The 18,917-nt window shown below is 48.1% G+C and overlaps 6 protein-coding genes across 6 annotated transcripts; 3 read left to right on the top strand and 3 right to left on the bottom strand.

Moving 5' to 3' along the window:
* Positions 1-94: 94 nt before the first annotated feature.
* Positions 95-4,461, bottom strand: BDV37DRAFT_279613 (RNA dependent RNA polymerase; the record flags this gene model as incomplete). The annotated part of the gene is made up of 4 exons (XM_032086373.1): positions 95-3,384; positions 3,440-3,908; positions 3,962-4,118; positions 4,175-4,461. The coding sequence occupies 4 exons, from the start codon at positions 4,459-4,461 to the stop codon at positions 95-97; spliced, it is 4,203 nt and encodes a 1,400-aa protein (XP_031945148.1).
* Positions 4,462-5,409: 948 nt separating this feature from the next.
* BDV37DRAFT_297475 (uncharacterized protein) lies at positions 5,410-9,111 on the bottom strand (the record flags this gene model as incomplete). Its single annotated transcript, XM_032090336.1, has 9 exons — positions 5,410-6,048; positions 6,132-6,248; positions 6,304-6,432; positions 6,490-7,707; positions 7,756-7,908; positions 7,970-8,587; positions 8,679-8,773; positions 8,826-8,973; positions 9,037-9,111. The coding sequence occupies 9 exons, from the start codon at positions 9,109-9,111 to the stop codon at positions 5,410-5,412; spliced, it is 3,192 nt and encodes a 1,063-aa protein (XP_031945147.1).
* Positions 9,112-10,198: 1,087 nt separating this feature from the next.
* Positions 10,199-12,110, top strand: BDV37DRAFT_268962 (uncharacterized protein; the record flags this gene model as incomplete). Its single annotated transcript, XM_032084271.1, has 4 exons — positions 10,199-10,531; positions 10,617-11,670; positions 11,721-11,902; positions 11,958-12,110. The coding sequence occupies 4 exons, from the start codon at positions 10,199-10,201 to the stop codon at positions 12,108-12,110; spliced, it is 1,722 nt and encodes a 573-aa protein (XP_031945146.1).
* Positions 12,111-12,269: 159 nt separating this feature from the next.
* BDV37DRAFT_240156 (aspartate-semialdehyde dehydrogenase family protein) lies at positions 12,270-13,951 on the top strand. The gene is made up of 3 exons (XM_032081043.1): positions 12,270-12,649; positions 12,704-12,961; positions 13,015-13,951. Exons 1-3 carry the CDS (start codon positions 12,622-12,624, stop codon positions 13,818-13,820), a joined length of 1,092 nt encoding a protein of 363 aa, XP_031945145.1. The 5' UTR covers positions 12,270-12,621; the 3' UTR covers positions 13,821-13,951.
* A 185-nt stretch (positions 13,952-14,136) lies between these two features.
* Positions 14,137-15,620, top strand: BDV37DRAFT_240152 (40S ribosomal protein eS4). The gene is made up of 4 exons (XM_032081042.1): positions 14,137-14,198; positions 14,338-14,760; positions 14,921-15,215; positions 15,276-15,620. Exons 1-4 carry the CDS (start codon positions 14,185-14,187, stop codon positions 15,327-15,329), a joined length of 786 nt encoding a protein of 261 aa, XP_031945144.1. The 5' UTR covers positions 14,137-14,184; the 3' UTR covers positions 15,330-15,620.
* Positions 15,621-17,279: 1,659 nt separating this feature from the next.
* On the bottom strand, positions 17,280-17,866 carry BDV37DRAFT_240150 (uncharacterized protein). The gene has a single exon (XM_032081041.1). The coding sequence runs from the start codon at positions 17,712-17,714 to the stop codon at positions 17,373-17,375; it is 342 nt and encodes a 113-aa protein (XP_031945143.1). The 5' UTR covers positions 17,715-17,866; the 3' UTR covers positions 17,280-17,372.
* Positions 17,867-18,917: the final 1,051 nt, after the last annotated feature.

The raw sequence follows: 18,917 nt of genomic DNA, 5'->3' as shown, positions 1-18,917 counted from the left end.
CATATTGACGATGAATTTATCAATATTATCTCTCATCCGAATGCAACTTCGAAGTCAGTCTTTCTTCACGCGCGCATTATGTTTCCCTCCCTTCTCAGAACCCTAGCAGCTCGTTGAGCTTATCAAGAGCAGTGGGCTTGATATCGTCCTCTTCCTCCACAATTTCAACACATCTCTCGCTTACAACTCCGTTGGATATGCTGCTAGTCACGCCCGCGCTCTGAACAACACATCCACCACCAGTGCTGCCACCTCCACTGGGACTGCCGCTGCGTTGTATGGCGTCAACAGGCGTGGTCAGGGTGGTAGTGTCCATACTGTGCACGACACACCCACCACTAATACTACTGTCGCTACTCGGAGGCTGACTGCACTTCGGTATATCAGTAAAGTCCAGTAAGCTGAAACCTGCCTCGATAGGAACGTCTGACGGTGTCGCACTAGTGGATAAAGCCGGTCCATGCGACTCAGATGTTGAGAGCCCAAAATCAAGAAGTTGTTCCAAAGACTCGATATCAGCAGGCATAGGGATAGCTGGGCTTGTACTACTATGAGAGGAGAGAGGAGAGGTAGTGTCCAGGTCATCGGTAAACAGGCCAAAGGGGTCGTTACCGACAACAGGAATGCACCCTGGTATTTCAAAATGCCCCAGCGCGATCTTGCCTAGAATATGTGGGAAGATCCACGGGAGGCTGATAAGAGGCAGCTGGTTTATTTTGGGCTTTGGCTTATGGAAGAATTTGTTGTCTGTCGTTGAGTTTTCAGCACGGTATTTGTTAAGCGCATCAGTCATCTCCTCGTGGGTGACGCGGTACATAGCGAGGGCTAGAGGAGCTAGCTGATCAAAATTGTGGCCACCGACTTTTTCGTAGCATTGTTTTTTGAACGTCTCGCGGAGTGTAGTGGAAATTGCACCGATCTCCTCATGAAATTTGTAGTCCTTGCTTGCGTTGGCGTGGCCGAGGACAAACGTAGACCAGATTTCGAACTCCGTTTTTATCTCGTGTTGTGCCATAATTCGGCGCATTGTGTCATCATATTGTCCCTTGAGATTCTTCGCGAATGTAAGTAGGTCGTCAGGGACTTCTATCTCGCTGTTGAGGAGCCGCTTGTCAAATGGCATCTCGAGGCTAGGAATGAAGTCAATTCGCTCAACAGCGTCATAAAGCTGGCCCAGGATTTTGTTCGAGTGATAGATCCTGTCTTTGGGCTTGTTAAATTTCTCCATGAAGTGTGGCCACTTCCGAGGCTCAAGGTTGCGTGTCAATATAGCCGGAATGCCTGTCTTGTTGTAATCGACTGCATCGGAATGCAGCTGGGCTAACCGGATGCACTTCTCTTCGTTAACACCATCTTCAAGGAAGTCAGCCAAGGCAAGATGGGCATGGGCAATCCTAGGAAGAAAGTCATTCTTAATGTACGTGACAAAGAAGGAGGTTATGTCGTTGACCGTCACATCCCTATTAAGATCCTGAGCTTTGTTGCTAGTATACTTCATAGGCTCACGAAACCAGTCCTTGGGCAATAGGTCCTGATCCCAGATGACGATGTAATCATCGCCATCCAAATCTCCACCTGAGCACATGCTCGATACGTCACGATCGCCCGTCTGCGGCAAGACAACCACGTCTTGAAGATGGCGCAACTGGGGAACATTGACTGCTCTCACGACCCGGATGTCACCTGGGTGGAGGGAAGGGTTACGAGCTAGTATGCAGACTCCTTCAATTACCTCGGGCTTTTTGCCGGCCCCCGGGCGAGATATTTGGACGAAGATTTCAGGTAGGGCAGCAGTCTTTTCTTCGATCGAGGCATCGTGCCCGGGGACCTTATCGTGAAAGTACCCCTGGAGAACTCCTGTTTCATCCATGCAGCCCAAAAGACATACTCCTTGATCGATAGCAATCCTGGCCTTTTCCTTTAAGTATTTAAGATGCCATGCCCTCCACAGTGCCAGAACTGATGTCAAGAAAGGCTCTTTCGATCTCCTGAAGCCATCGAGGACCATTTGACTGATTAAGAGGGTCATCTGATTTGTGTCTACGTATTTTCTGAGCCAGTAGATAGCCTGTGGATCGCTTTCTAATGCCTCATTGAGCCCTCGCAGCATGGTGTGGAGTTTCGCATGGAATACTTGGTCTGGAATACCTAGAGTTGACAACACGATGATGAGCTGTCGATTCAGTGTAGCCATGGAGAATTGAGACCAACGGACGATTTCCAATCCGTTGTGGATAGCCGCAAATTTGAACTGGCTTTTTCGAATATGTACTTCCTGGCGCTGGGCCTCGGAGGAGACAGTGAGCATTCCCTTACAGCCGCCCAGACGGAACTGAAATGCAGAGGGAGGCTCTCCTGTTGGCGTTTTTATCTTAAGTTCCGACATAGACATTTGGGCAAGAAACCGCGAGATTCTCCCGACACCATCGGAGAAGTTATAGTTGTTCCGTTCGACGTCCTCGATCTTAACCACGTCCACAGGGCAACCAGCAATAGCCCGAGTGGTCGAGAAGCATTGTCCCAACCTTGCAGCATGTTTAGCAACATTACGTATGCTGTTGAAGTGTCCCATCCATGCACGGATATTGGCAGCTGTCAGGTTTGGTAAGGGAGCGAAGAAGTAGGCGCCATGCTCACGAAATTGGGAATTCCCAAACGCGAGGAATTCGTAGCGTCTATCGCCAATCACAATGCCATTGGTCAATGCTCTCTTGATGCGAGTAAATATTTCATCCATTGTACTGTCAGTCGTGGAATTAATCCGACCTAGCAGCTTCTCGTCCGTAAATCGTACTCGAAGAAAGCGATCTGCATGTTCGATAAAGTGTCTGATGACACGGTTGGAGATGTCCACTGTTGGAGTGTTGTAATAGATGGTGCTTGGGGTGATTCTGGCCGAATGCATATAACAGCAGTAGGGGGGGATCTTCGCTTGAGTCACTCCTTTGATGAACTTCAGGTCGAAGATCTTCATCGGGTCGTAATACACCTGCTTCTTCGCGGAAACATGTTCCAAGAGCTTCACCGCTTGCGTCTCTCCAAGTTCAGATAGTTTGACAGCAAATTCGCGATTCATCGTGAACTCGGAAAGATACCCGTTCGAAATACACACCTCGAGTTGATATCGGACCTGGAAAGGCAAATGAACAAAGTTATGGTCGAAGAGATCTTCCAACGAACATGTCTTCTTTGGGGGTTGGGAGTCAGACAAATCTATCCACTTCCAAATTGGCGGATTCATCTCCACGTTCGCGTCCCACTGGGTAAACCGATCTGTGCCTTGAAAGATGATGTTGTAGTCTTTGAGAATATTGCACATAAGCGTCAGCTTCCCCTGTATATCAGCATCTCTAGGATACGTTATCTTGAAAGTATTCCAACGACCTATGAGATTGTTCAACCCTAGTCCTAAGTAGCGGTAGTAAGGATAGACACTCACCTATGTCTATCACAGCCTTTGCCTTTTTCAGGCCGATGGGAAGAGAAGATAACTCCAATGCATTGCGGACGATATATGTCTGTCGGTACCAAGTTTCCGACTCCCTCCATGTATTGCTTTCGTCTGAATGAGTTACATCAATATTATTGATGCGGCGATGATAGAGCGGGGGTGAGCCTAGCACTGTGAAATGTGATATATTCCCTGTTACAGTATCCCGCATCTGAAAGATCTGACTGAATTGAACGAAGGGGATCTTCAGGCGATATTCCTGAAAAACACCGCAGGCTGGAGTGGGCTTATATCCTGGGGTGAAGATGGGAAGTTGGAAGTAAACGAGCAGAGCTTTCTGCTTCAGGTTAAGCACTAGTATGGCGCGCTCATTATCGCCAGAGCCGACAGAACGCATTGGAAGCATTGTTGTCTCATTGAACAGTACACCGATATCCATAGACACGATTGGTATTTTCTACATGAAAAGTCAGAACCCCGAAAAGTAGATTCACGGAGGAATACACTTACGATTTCAACTGGGTATGAGACGCCAGAACGGACCGGACTGGCGATCTGGGGTTCTTCACGGTTCAAGTCAAGTGCAATGTTGATGACTGACGCTCGACCGTTGGGAAACTTGATGGTATACAACCCCTTCCTCCAGAAGTCTGTTTTAGGAGGTGGTCTGTCGAGACGTGAGAACAATTAGTAGCTGTACAGTGAGAGTTCAGTGAGCCTTACCTGAAGCGGATTTTCCCTCTAGAATCTCTGTTGCCATGTGAGTCCTCGAATAGATCAATAGAAGAGACATAGCCCTCGTTGGAGAATGTTTGCCAGAGAATACGTGTGTTGACTTCCTTCGGGAGGTTTAACAGGTTCACGGCCACAGTATCCCAGAATGTCCATGGGGCCAGCAACAACTGGGCTGGCTGTTGTTGTAGCCGGGATGAGTTCTGAGGTTGACGTAAGGTGCCTTGACCGGGGCGGCCAACGTCTCTCGAGCGATTACCACGACGATTATACGACATGGTGTTTAATGATCGCAATGACTGACGGTTGAAAGCAGAAGATGAGGCGGAAGAGGATGAAAGAGAAGGAGAATGTGAATGTGAACGGAAGAAATGCTCAGTTGTGTTGTGGTGAAGGCCGCGCTCACTAGTAGGGAGCGGATGATGGGGACTGGCACCAGCCTGGTGTGTTGCCATGGAAGACCTTCTGTTTTCACTGGCCGTACTAGAACTGGAGGAAGTGTGAGAGGAAGGAGTCGCTGTTGAAGACCGCTTGTGGTGCTTCTTTCCTTTTCTAGATCTTTGCTTCCTAGATCGTCTCCCATATTCACGTTCACTCAACTGAGGTTCCTCAGCTGTTTCTCGCATATCTGCAATTTTTGTTGCTGCCAGTGGTTAGTATCCCCGTAATAGTTCCTTCCCCAGGCAAGTTTACTTCATCTATATAGAAGGAAAGTGCAGATCTTATGAGGTAAAGAAACACACTATTATGGTCAATGAAATCCAAAGAAACAGGGAAATAAAAAGAAAAACACATCCCATCCACGCAGCAAACAAAGACCCCCTACATCTTTGAATAACTCTACTCATTGTTGTGCCATGATACCGCAGCCATCCTAAGTGGGAGCTGACGTAGCCCAAAAAGACCCTTAGAGGGGCCAGGGGGCTTTGAACTTTTGACCTGTCGACTTCCAAGCTGCCAGTAGAGCTCGGTACGTTTGCAAGTTGAATGACAGACTGGATTAAATTAACCTTGGCAATTTTGGTGGGATATCGTAAGACGAGGAACTTCTCCAATTGCTATCTCAATCATGTTGTTGTAGATGTGATCTTTGTAGACACTAGCGACCTGTAATTACTATCTTAATTTATATACATAACAAAGTACCCCAAAAAACAGACGAACCATGCCAATGTTAGTGTATCATTATTCATCAAGACTCCATCCGAAGGGTGGACCCATCAGCATCAGGTCTTGGGCCGAGGGTTATGCTCATCAGTGGCCTGAGAAAGAGAAGTACTGGTGAAAAGGAAATCCTTCGAAAATTCCAGATCCATATCCAGGTTTACATCCTGGAGATGGTTCTCGTTAGTGTCACCGTATGATTGGGTGCCTTTGAAAGATCTTCGTCGGTTGGAGTTGGAGTTGTTGCTTTCTTGGGAACTGGGCTGGCTATTCTGATTTGTGTCTCCTAGCACAACTCGGTCACGCGATTGCCTAGTACCACCACTCCGGTAAACTGAATGTCTCGACTTCTTTTCTGTATTGTCTTGAGACTCTGCAGGTAACTCGGCCATAGAGAAAGCGGTAATTCTAGATCTCTTCGGACTACGTCCGCCAAAATGGGACGTATCGGTCTCAAAAGACTGGACAAGAATGTTATCAGCTTGCGGCTGTGAGTATTCAGCCTCGGGGCGCGTTTGTTGTTGTGTCACTGCCGTTTGTGACGGTCCCAGGGTGGTTCTGGGCCGCGATTGTTTGTCTGAGCTTGCTGTATCTCCAGTGTCGGGTTTCCAGCCCATCACTGCCATCAGTCGAGTGATATGTTGCTGGGCCTCTGAAAATTCACGTGCTTTGGCTGCTCGCTCATCTCGTAGATGTTGCACCTATATCAGAACTAGAGTTAACTGAAGGAGCAAAAGCAGTAAAGAAAAACCGATCAAAGCCCAAGAGGTGTCCTTCTCCATACCTTCTTTTCCAAGTACTGTATTCTCTTCTCTTTTGTTTGCAGCTCCTTAGTGGCAGCAGAGGCAGCAGTCTGTATGGTAGCCTGTAACGATGCGATCTCTTCTTTTTGTTTCGTGTCCTACGTGGCAAGTCAGAACAACTTTCGAGGTCTAACTGTAATCTGAACGCCTTACCTCTGCAGCACTGGCGGACAATTGCGCCTCGAACTGCTCCCTGACAGTAGCCAACTCTATCTTGAAATTCAGTTCAGCTTCACAAAGGGCGGATTTGATATTGTCGGATTCCGAAACCTCTTCGTTTAACTATAGACTAAGTTCAGCAGTTTTTCAATAGATCCAGGTGGCTTCAAGGTGTCCTACCTTGCTTTGTAAGGTTCCCATCATGGCCTCTATATCTTCCTTGGCAGCCTGCAATCGAGCGACCTCCTCAACCTTTCCCGTTAACAGTAGCCGATTTTCCTCTACGCATTCACGAAGCTTCGCTACGTCTTGCTCCAAAATCGCATTTTGTTCAATGACGGCGTCTCTCTCCTTTGACCTAGCGTCCAGCATCTGCTGTAACTGACCGCTCTCTTCCCTCTGTTGATGGACGTCTTCCTGTAACTGTTCCAGCTGCTCCTCTTTCTCTGCCACAGAGGCAATCAAGTCCAGCTCTCTTGTTCTTGCATTTTCTCGGTCCTGGTTGGCAGTCTCTCGGGAGTCGCGCCGCTGATCCTCTAGCTCTCCTCGTGCCGCATCAAGGCTTACTGTCAACTCATCAATACGAGCAGATGCAGTTTCAGCATGAGTTGTGAGGCAAGACAGGTTCTCCTGAAGCTCATTAATTGTCTTGGACGCTTGCTGCAACTGTAATTCCATTTCGTCATTGTGTCGTTTTAGTTCCTGTGCTTCGAGCGAGATCTTGTGTCGCTCTTCTTCGACGGCCCTTAAAGGAGCCTCGATACTGCCACAACGGCGTTCAAGGTCATGGCATATTTCCTCAACTTTTTGTATCATGCTGTCATGGGATGTGCGTGCGTTCAACATGAGAGTCTCTGATAACCCAGCTCTCCAATCATTTCTTGAACTAGGACGTCCATCGCGGATCGTCAAAGATGAGAGTGTTCCCCTAAGCTCAAGAGGTTTAATTTCAGAAAATGAACAGATATTGTGGCAGGTGGGTTTTCTGGCTTTGAGTATAAACGCTCGAAAAGAGTCGATATGCGCCATGTGGGAAGCTTTTTGATCTGGGCTTCGTGAAAGCGAAGCCTGAAAATACAATGAGAATAGCTCGTAGAGCAATTCGTTCTCTGTCTCTGAAATGAATATGTAGCATATGGCGGAGTTCTGGCACGACGGTAAGTAAGGGCGTCTTGGAAAGTCTTCGATTAGCTCATCGATGGATCCCTTAAGCCGTGTTAAAGTAGCTTCCGCTGCTGTAGAACTGAAGCCGTGCGAGACCGCATTTTGTAACCCGATTACAAGCGATTGTGCCACTTGGATAGTATCCACATTGGCAGCATTCGTGGAGCACCTCGGGCTTAATGCGGCAATCACATAATCCATGATCCTACATATCGCAGTCTGCCCCGGACAGAGCTTAAAGCAACTTAGTTTTGTTTTCAAAGGCGCATTGCTTCAACTTACCACATTCGCCTCTGCTAGACGTGAAATGTATTCTTGCGGCAGTGCTTCCAGTATACGTGTGCTGTTCTCCGACAAGAGCCAGTGCAAAGCGACTTCAGGCAATCCAGATGGTAAGGCGGCCGTTGGGAGGAGAGAAATTAAGAATGTTATACCCTACAAGGGTAGCTACACGTGAGCGGTCTTTGATAATCCCATTTTGTGTCTCGATACATACCAGCATTTGCACTTCAGGCTCAGTATTATCCCTCGTGACTTTCTCACAAAGCTTAGCAATCTTGGACGAGTTAGTCTGTATCCAAGTCTCTCGCTGACTTCCCTCCACAGTCGCACATATATCAATTCCTAGTCTAATACTTTCCGCGGCCTGATCGGCCATTAGACTTTGACAGCTCGTTGAGCAAGCAAGGATTACGCGCAGAACAACGAGATCTAACGTTTTCAGGCCACGTTTTGCGCCAAAGAAATGGTTAATGCTTTGTAACCAGCCAGGAACTTGCTGTGCGCTCTCATCACCTCTAGATAACTTCTGAGAAGATGCGACACGAGCAAAGGTAGCGAGACAAAGGAGGTTGCCCATATGATCATCCAGATTGCGCAGCGTTTTGGTGAGCTCTATTTGGAGGCTACACATGATCTCCGAGGGGATGCTATGGAGAACTCTCGGTGAGGTCTGCAAACCGGTCATGATCTTGTAAATGGGAAGGATCCTTTCCGCGCATGGGTTGTCTCCCGTTGTGATAATCAATTGCCTGAGGAAGGGCGCAAGCCGTGCGGGTGGGATAAAATCAGCCGGAAGAGGAGACGAGAGGATTGCGGTGCATACGGGGATATACTACGCCAGTCAGCTTATTGAAAGTGGAATATGTAAAAGTCCCATATGATTGATTAAGCATCAAATTTAAAGGGTTCAAAGGCAGACTGACCTCGGTGCCATCATCTTCAATAGCTTTCTGGAGAAATTGGTCCAGGATACATGGATAACGCTCCAGTAAGCTATCGCGAAAAGCAGCTAGTGATGCTACAAAGTATGAGCATACTTCTGGTAAGTAAAACACATATGAGCCTCTTACTGAATGAGCTAATCAAATGTAAAGCGAAGCTGGAGCAAGACAGGCCGTCTACCAGAGCATCAACCAGAGCCCCAACCTGGCACGGCTTATGGAAAGCCCAAGAGCGGAGTGACACAGTAGGTGTATGTTCAACCAATTCATAGAGGTCCTGGAATAATTATTAGCTAATGTGACTAGGATTTACAAGTATAGAGGCTGAGGACCGGTGTACCTGGAGGGAGGGAGCATATGGAGCTGTAATGAGGCGCTCCACCTCGCGCCCAACAAGGTCGGCACTATCTTGCATTGTTTAAGCTATTTCCCCATGGGGCAGTTGCCAGTGGGTATCTCAATCTATTCTGGTCAACCACGAGGTCGTTTGTCTGATTCTGGAACACTCCGCCCAGCGTGTTAAGTGGAGAGAAGGAAAACGATGAATGTGTACGGGTGCCGTTGCCCCGCCAACTATCTAATCCGATATATTCCATCTATACATACATACATTACGGCGTAGACCAGGCGGTTAGAGAACTAGTGTAAATAAGTAAAGGGAGTTAAAATCAACAAGTATAAAGCGTCACAGTACTACATAGTGCCTATTCAAGGACATGTAAAATCAGCTGTGGAAGCAGATAGTAACTCTTTGGTAATCCGTACTTGTAGGGTCTTGAAGTCAGGATTTTGTATACAATATGCATTTTTATATGTCCATTAATTTTAATTGTGTGGGATTCTCATCATACCATCAAATTATTTTCTCTAATCAAGTAGAGTATGTATATATCTCGATATTTCAGACAAGTTCGCATGATAAGGACAGCTTCCTAGGTATGCACCTACATGTGGGGGTCCATTGGATTACTCTGTACGGAGGTGTGTGTTCCTAAACTGAGAGGACCAGGTGCGCAATTATCACGTGATTTATGGCCAATGGGAGTCACATATAGATGTCTTGGTGGCACCCAATTGGTTAAATGTCACGTGATAATTGCTCACCTGGTCCTCTCAGTTTAGGAACACACACCTCTGCACCTAGTACCTGCCAAGCATTCGAGTGTGGGATGAATTCCGCACTGTCGGACTTGAGTCCGAGAGTTTCAGGAACATGAAGGATGATAACCGAGTTAGCAATGGGTCTTTATAGGCCTCAGTCGTAAGTACAGGTTCTTTGTTTACTACCCCAACTCGGCCGATATCCGATCCTACTAGGTACTCCTCATTGTTAGTGTCGATGGCGTATGAGCTTTACCAGAGCGGGCAGTCAGGTGCGCCGTATAAAGCTGTCGCAGTACCTCACCGAGACATAGCAAGGGAAATTGATTTTGAAAATTGGGCATCCTCTAGCTTTCTCTTATTACCATACCCGCGGTTGCTTTCAACTTCAATTCAGAGGCATGAGAGCACTTTCCCGCCTGCCACGGGGTTTCCCCGCAAATACCCACGTACTCCATCGCCGACCCACACTCCCACAGCCGGTAGTCTGTCAACGCTCGAGGGTCGCACGGTTGAATAGCTCAAGCTCGAGCGGCAATGATCGTGAAAAACGTGGGGATGCTGCAAAACCCGAGCCTCCTACTGATTCATCAAATCCTTGGACCGCGAGTCGAACACTCCTTGTCTCTGCCCTGGCCGCCGGACTCAGCTACGCCTACGCAACCTTAAACAATAAGCCCCAACCGGAGAGTCTGAAGCAACCTCAGTATGGATCTACAGAAGATCTTAAGAAGGTGGGAGCATTCACAGATTTACTCTTCGATGTGTATGCTGCGGTGTATAAAAGATGCGTTTGGCTAATGATTCCTGTACCACTAGGCCATTGTCGAATTAAGAGCCAAGTTGGGCGATGAGGCTATTAGCACAGATGAGGATGACCTTCAGGTACACGGATTCTCAGAGTGGTCTAGTGTCAACGCGGACCGGTTCCCTGTTGCTATCGCGTATCCGAAGAGCACGGAGGACGTCGCGGAGATTGCCAAAATTTGTCACAAATACAAAATGCCAATGATTCCCTATTCGGGAGGTTCCAGTCTTGAGGCCAATTTCTCTGCTGTCCATGGTGGCCTAACGATTGATTTTGGCTCAATGAACAAAATACTGGAGCTTCACGAAGACGATATGGATGTGGTCGTCCAACCGTCCATCCAATGGATGGAGTTGAACGAAAAAATTAAGGACTCTGGCCTCTTCTTTCCTGTTGATCCCGGCCCTTCAGCGATGGTCGGTGGAATGATTGGGACCAATTGCAGTGGGACCAATGCAGTGAGGTATGGTACAATGAAAGATTGGGTCATTAACCTTACAGTTGTTCTGGCAGATGGGCGTATCGTGAAGACGCGCAGACGTCCGCGTAAGACTTCTGCTGGCTACAACTTGACAGGCATGTTTGTAGGGTCTGAGGGAACGCTTGGTATAGTCACCGAGGCGACTCTCAAATTGACACCGATCCCAGAGGAAACTCGTGTCGGTGTCGTCACATTTCCTACAATGCGTGACGCTGCGTCTACTGCCATGCTGCTCATACGAAAAGGTATCCCTGTACAGTGTATGGAAATTTTGGACGATGTTCAGATGGACGTTATTAACCGTGCTGGCGGTACGGGGCGAAGCTGGAAAACGCTACCCTCGTTATTTTTCAAGTTCTCTGGCACAAGCGCTGGTGTTCTCGATAGCGTTAACTTAACCAAAGATTTGGCGAAAAAGAACCATGCCGAATCCTTTGAATTTGCCCGAGATGAGCGGGAGGCGCACGATTTATGGTCGGCGCGAAAACAGTCGTTGTGGAGCATGCTAGCGTTAAAAGAGGAAGGCTCGCAAGTATGGTCTACTGATGTCTCTGTGCCAATTTCAAGACTTCCTGATATTATTGGTACGTTCTTGCGTAAGGAGGGCTTTCTTGCCGTATGCTAAAGACAACAGAAACCACGAAAAAGGAATTGGATGATCTTGGGATTTTCGCAAGTGTCCTCGGCCATATCGGTGACGGAAATTTCCACACGTGTATTCTCTACAATCGCAAGGACCCAAAGGAGGTAGAGCGTGTAGAGAAGTTTGTTTATGACATGGTTGATCGTGCTCTTGAGATGGAGGGTTCTTGCACTGTAACGTATCCCCTGCTTGATCCACGACGAATGCGTACGACTGACCCCAAAGTAGGGCGAACATGGTATTGGGCTGGGCAAGAAAAAGTCCCTTCAGAAAGAGCTTGGCCCAGAGACCATTGATGTTATGCGCAGCTTCAAAGTAGCTCTAGATCCGCATTGGCTCTTGAACCCCGGTAAGATTTTTGACTTTGAGGATGAACGGTGATTTATAGAAAATAGAAGTGCAAAGTTTCCAGGTAATCTTCATTGGAATAGAATACTCTATGGAGACATATGTACATAGGTACCTACCGTTGAGTACTACTACTTAGTAGTACCCGTGACCTGTATGGATAGACCTTGGACAAGAAAATAAAATGTAAATGGAAACCCCCGCCCTACAGAGTAAAGATTGATTGGGGGGAATTTCATAGATTGTCTGTCCAATGGCAATGAAGAGAAAAATTTGTCTACTGTGCTTTAGGCCAGGGCGGGGGCTGACTCATCATATCGTGGCAAGTGACTAACTCCGAAGCGATATCGCAGTCATACCACAAGTATCCTTCTTTAAGCCCCTCTTTCATAGTTGAGCCGGTGAGTAATTCGTTTCCAATGGATATCAATGGTTGTTTGCCCAATTATTTGGAACTATTGAGGATCTCTATATCAATCTCTTGAAGTTCTCGGCTTATCAGTGGCGCTAGGTCGGCACTTTGACTCATCTATTTTCGATCAAGATGGCATCATATCCTAAGAAGAAGTGCGGTACGAGGAATTAGCTCCTGTTTTGTTATGGTACATCATGTTGACGATAAATAGGTGTCCTCGGTGCCACAGGCTCTGTGGGCCAGAGGTTTATTCTCTTGCTCGCCGATCACCCTTTTCTAGAGCTTCATGCCATCGGTGCATCGGAGCGTTCTGCCGGCAAGGCCTACAAGGACGCCGTAAGATGGAAACAGACTGCGGCTATGTCTGAGAAGCTCAGCAACCTTGTTCTCCGGGATTGCAAAGCCTCTCAATTCGCCGACTGTGATCTTGTGTTCTCTGGTCTGAACAGCGATATCGCGGGTGAAGTTGGTATGTGAGATGCCCTTACTTGGAAGGGTTATTGCTAACCGTCATCTTTCTAGAAATGGAGTTCATCAAGGCTGAGATTCCCGTGTTTTCGAACGCAAAGAACTACCGCAAACACCCCTTGGTTCCCCTCGTTGTGCCAACAGTCAACCCTCATCACTTCGATTTGATCCCTCACCAAAGGAAAGAATTCGGCTTGAAGAAGGGCTTCCTCGTGTGCAACTCCAACTGCGCGGTCATTGGTATTGTCATCCCTTTCGCAGCTCTCCAGGCCAAATTTGGCCCTGTTGAAGAGGTCGAAGTCTTTACTGAGCAGGCCTTGTCGGGTGCTGGCTACCCCGGTGTACCCAGCATGGACATCCTGGATAACGTCATCCCTTTCATTAGCGGTGAAGAAGACAAGCTCGAGAATGAGGCTCAGAAGATCTTGGGTTCTGTGAATGCAGATGCCACCGCCTTCGAGGAGCAGGCTGGCCTTCGGGTTGGAGCTACTTGCACTCGTGTCCACGTTAGCGATGGTCATATGGCGTTTGTTTCGCTGAGATTTAAGAACCGTCCAGCACCGAGCGCCGAACAAGTTGTGCAGGCGCTGAGGGAATACCAGTCTGAAGCGCAGAAATTGGGAGCTCCTTCTGCCCCTACGGAGGCGATTAGGGTATTCGATGAGGCGGATAGGCCGCAACCAAGACTCGACAGAGACATCTGCGGCGGATACACTGTTAGCGTTGGCCGGGTGCGTGAAGGCGCCCAGGGAGGCTACTTCGACCTCCGCTTTGCTGCTCTCTCACACAACACGGTCATTGGAGCTGCTGGATCTTCGATCATTAATGCGGAGATTGCGGTTCTGAAGGGATACATCTGAGATTAAAAAATGAGTTTAGATTAGAGTAAATAGGTAATTAGAAGGCATTCGATACCACTCTAAGAAGGAGGTAATTTATACTCCGCAGCAGATGATGCATGGTATCAATACTACGTGCTAAGTTCCCCCCAGTCCTCTAATTATGTAATCAGGAGAGTGGAGCAAAAAGGAGCGGGCCTAGATCAGGACTAGCGTAGAACTGTACACCCTAGCCCTAATTGTCCTAATTAGGACAAGCACAAACTCCACTAAGCGAGTTTTCGTAGTGGACCGGATATCACTCGACAACTTTCGGCTTCGTCTGGTTTTTCTCCTTCGGACACTTCGACAACTAACCGGGTTCAAGTCGACAAAAGCAGTCAAGATGCCTCGCGGACCGTGAGTATACCATTGCAATTTCTCATTGAGATTTCCAATGAACGCACCACTCCTGGAAAATCTACGTTTTAAAGGGGGCGGATGGTCATCGTTGGATAACAGAATCGAAAGAACGCGACACTGACAGCGATGTCTACAGTACCAAGCACCAGAAGCGCCTTAGTGCGCCTTCGCACTGGCTCCTGGACAAAATGTCCGGAACCTATGCTCCCAAGGCCTCCCCCGGTCCTCACAAGCTCCGCGACTGCCTTCCCCTCATCGTGTTCATCCGTAACCGTCTCAAGTACGCCCTGAACGGCCGTGAGGTTAAGGCCATCATGATGCAGCGTCTCATCCAGGTCGACGGCAAGGTCCGCACCGACCCTACCTTCCCCGCTGGTTTCATGGACGTCATCGGTATCGAGAAGACCGGCGAGAACTTCCGTCTTATCTACGACACCAAGGGCCGTTTCACCGTCCACCGTATCCAGGCTGAGGAGGCCGAATACAAGCTGTGCAAGGTCAAGCGTGTTCAGCTCGGCAAGGGCGGGATCCCATTCTTGGTTACGCACGATGCGAGAACGTGAGTGCATACTCTCCACAAGTTCCGCGTCCATCAGTCGTTGGACCAAGCTTTGGTTGATCGGCGGAGGACGAAAGAACTTCAAAATCAGAATGCGACTTGCTGGCGATCAGTAAGGATCGACTTGTAGAATTGTATATGCTAACAACTGTAATTACAGCATCCGCTACCCTGACCCTGCCATCAAGGTCAACGACACCGTGAAGGTTGACATTGCCACTGGCAAGATCACTGACTTCGCCCGCTTCGACACTGGTGTTGTCATCATGGTTACCGGTGGTCGTAACATGGGTCGTGTTGGTGTTGTCACTCACCGTGAGCGCCACGACGGAGGTTTCAACATCGTCCACGTCAAGGATGCTGTTGACAACACCTTCGCCACCCGTGAGACCAACGTCTTCGTCATTGGTCAGGAGAAGCCCTGGATCTCCCTCCCCAAGGGCAAGGGTGTCAAGGTATGTTTGCTATCCGTTCTATGTGTGTTGTATAATATAAGGTACTAACAAATCATACAGCTCACCATCGCTGAGGAGCGTGACCGCCGCCGTGCTGCTGCCATTGCCAACTAAATGTATCCTGGTAGGTGACATTAGACACTGCAGCAAAATCAAAAGACTTGAAAAATCCGCTAGAGACGACGTCTTGTCTTGCTTTGTGGGCCTGTATGATGCCGGTTATGATTCTATGATGCGTTTCTAGGAAGAAAAAAAAGTTGTCTACAGGACGCATAATGGGGAGTTGGTAGTTTCCATTTCCATCTTCCGTAGGGTCAAGCCATAGCAAGCAAAACAGGGACTGACGTCTCGTTTGATATGATACCTCTTAATTAGTCTTGTTCTGAAATGACCTGACATTTGATACCCCTTTCAAGTATTCGCTCGAAGTAGATATCACCGTTCTTTGGCCCTCATTGTATGTTTTCATGATATCGACCCTCCTGGTAATGGTTCGCACGGAATAGTCCGAATGGGACGGAAAGGCCCGTCGCGCACCACTCGATGTCTACGCCTTTTAGGTAACAGAATCTGGCTTGGTCGATCGCCACTATACCTCTCACATTAACATGATTCACACGTAAATCTTTCCAACTCAATCTCAAATCTGAGCGGGACTGATTAGATAAAAGAACGACATGTGAGCTGAGCGAACTCTCGTAGCACCAATGAGCGTCCGTCCATTACATCCACCGCGGTGGGTAGACTCACAAAGATACCTGGATCTATACGAAAAAGGCACAAGTGGGAGTGGAACACGTCGAATTCTCTGCAGGATTCATACGGATCCTTCCTTCTCCGTCATGCACCGCTCCCGTTCTAGTTGTGCCCTAAGTGCCTTTCCAGAAGCGACACCTACCATACCCTCCGTTGAGCCGGACCCTCGGCATTATCATAGCGACGTAAGCGCGCTGCCCAGAGAGAAGAATCCCAGCTAAAGCGCAAGCCTTATGCGGCGGTCTTGAACCTTGGTTCGGGTGCGTTGGATGGGGGTGACAAGTCATTGTCGGAGTCGATCTTATTTCAATTTGGCGTCCCGTTGTGATTGAAGGATCGAAAACCAATCATCAGGGGCCATCGAGGTCCGGGGAAATCGAGGCCCTTGAACAAAGTAGGAACAAATAGGAGAACTTTACTCATTCGGGCGAGAGGCAACTCTTTGAAGCTTGAATTTGGGGATTGAGTTTGAAATCTAGACGGGACTATCCAGATGGATACCCACAGGATGGACTTCCTATCTCGTCATTCCACGATGGGAGCCAGCAGCGACCTTGCATTTTGTACCACTATCCCTGTTCCTAACTATAGAGCGCCTTCCCAAGAGTTCATCTATTCCCCTTTTCGGTGGTGACTCGCGGTCTGAGGTGGTCCGCATGCGGATGATCTCTTGCCATGTTGAGATGCGTGATCATGTACCGCGGGGCCACTACAGGCATCGGGATATATATTCAATTCTATGCACGTCACAAGTGACGAGCCAATCTGCTTCATGATCAACAGTAGACGAGCTGCAATAGGGCTTACCCAAGGTTGTGTACAGAGGAGTGCAGGTTTTATTGTTCCTGTGTGGACCGTTCAGTTCAGGACCACAGCTATAATGACAGGACCAGGGACTGTCAAAAAAGAAAACAAACATGTACAAGTAAAATTAAACTATTGTCTGAGGAAAAGAACGTCTTAGACCCAACGCCACACCTTCTTTGGAATGCAAATGTTATGTATGTATGTACTACGGCAAGCAAAGCAAGTCCGTTAACTGCCAACTGTTCTTCTGGCTCTTTGCTTTTTCCTCTTTTTTTTTTATTTCTATTTCTATTTTTATTTATTTTCGACCTCAGGCATGTATTTCGCCAGATGCAAGTTCGTAATACCGGTGCAAGGAACGTGGCACTCGGTACTCAATCATTTCTTGGAGGGGGTGTCGAAAGAAGCGAACAGCTCACGAGATTCCTGCAGACCACTGACTCGGCTTTTCATCGTACGTATTACTCGTAGTAGATAGTACTCACAACCACCTTTGTTTCTGGCAAAACCAAGCAGGAAAGAAACTGTTACACAGGCTTGGGGCAAATCGAATGCCAGCTTTCATTCTTCCTAACGGAGCGGGTCTTATTGCATTTACCTTCTCTTCTCTTTCAGCTCTCCATGATATCTGGGGCGTTCACCATTTCTCATCTGTGTGGTCGGTGAATTTCTACCTGTAGTTCGCCGTGGAGGGAGCCTTGGAGCGGTCCATGCAAGCCAACGCGCGCCATCCTTGATTCCGAAAGATGATTGAGTCTCTCGTTTTCCTATTGAGCTGGGGGGTCTTAATAGGGACACACACATACACACACACAAAGAACGCTGAAAATTAAAAATAGAGAGGAGCGCCATTCCAATGACGGCAATTGCCCATATACTCTGAGCGGGGGCTCCGACTTGCTTCTTCCACCACGCCAGGGGAACAGCATCTATCATGTCGACTTCCTCTAGCTCCGTGTACTCCGTCTGTACTGTGGAAGCCCATCGGCAAATGCGGACCAGGGATAACCAATCGGGTATTCTACTATTGGCCAGGGTTGAGTTCGGTTGATCACACCGTACTGGACGCCGTTATTTTTCGTCGGCCGGCTACAGCCGCGAGGTCTTTTTTTCAATGTCTCCACCAGGAACTCCGTATAATAGTACAACATAGTAGTACTACGGAGTACGTACGTACCAGTACAGCTGTGATGCCCAATCATGAATCCTTTCGTGTATCATGCCATAACGGTCCGCTAGTTACACTTTAAAAATTTCCTCTTCTTCATTTCCCTCCTAGGAAGGTTAACGGCTCCGGGCGCGAGTGCAACGGAGATGCTGCTGGCCTCATAGGTCGCGTGGTGTTGGAGACCCGAATCGGATCGTCGTTTACAAGCCCCCCAACCCCCCGGAGAATCGGCGATACGCTTCACGAGGCAGAGAAACATGGCCTTATGGGCAATGAATGAAAAAGAAAGAGACGAGCGACTAATTTAGTTACTGGATCAGGAGTGCCCGCTAGCGGTTTCCTAGTTCCACTGTGCTCCATAGACAGTTTCTAGCGTGTGCCCGCATGCAGGGTGCCATGGAGCTGAGAAGGGAGGCGAGAGCGAGAGAAAAGTGGCGATCTGAATTACTAGTCGATCAGGGCCAATTCAAGGCAGGATGATGCTACACCCATCTATCACTACCGTTGTCATTAGAAGTATGACTAGTATGGACCGTCTGTGTCTCGGGTTGCCTCAATAAAAACACCAAATCCCGAGCTTTCCGTCCAGAAAGTTGACTTCACCGCTACAGTCACAGTCACTAGTTGCTCCGGCTTAACATTACATGTCGACTGAACGATTGAACCACATCCAGGGCGGGTGAATCTTCCAGAAAAGAATGGCTAATGCATCTTATTCGACCCAATGCAATGTTGCTGACCGCTTCTCTTCAACGCTATCCAATTGTTGAACGGATGGCCGCCGTTGGCTACTATTATTGCGCTCTCGTTACTATTACCCTTCTGAACTGGTCTAATTTACTGACGCTTCCAGTGTGATGGATGAATAGTGACTCTCTATTGCCCGTGTGGAGTCCTCTTTTTCATTCATTAAATTTTTTTCCCTTCACTGTTCTCCTATTTTCTTTTTTGGGTTTTTTTTTTTTTTTTTT

The sequence above is a fragment of the Aspergillus pseudonomiae genome (genome assembly GCF_009193645.1).
Source record: "Aspergillus pseudonomiae strain CBS 119388 unplaced genomic scaffold BDV37scaffold_9, whole genome shotgun sequence".
NCBI lineage: Eukaryota > Fungi > Ascomycota > Eurotiomycetes > Eurotiales > Aspergillaceae > Aspergillus > Aspergillus pseudonomiae.
The sequence above is the reverse complement of the archived record's forward strand: the minus strand, read 5'-3'. Positions and strand labels throughout refer to the sequence as shown.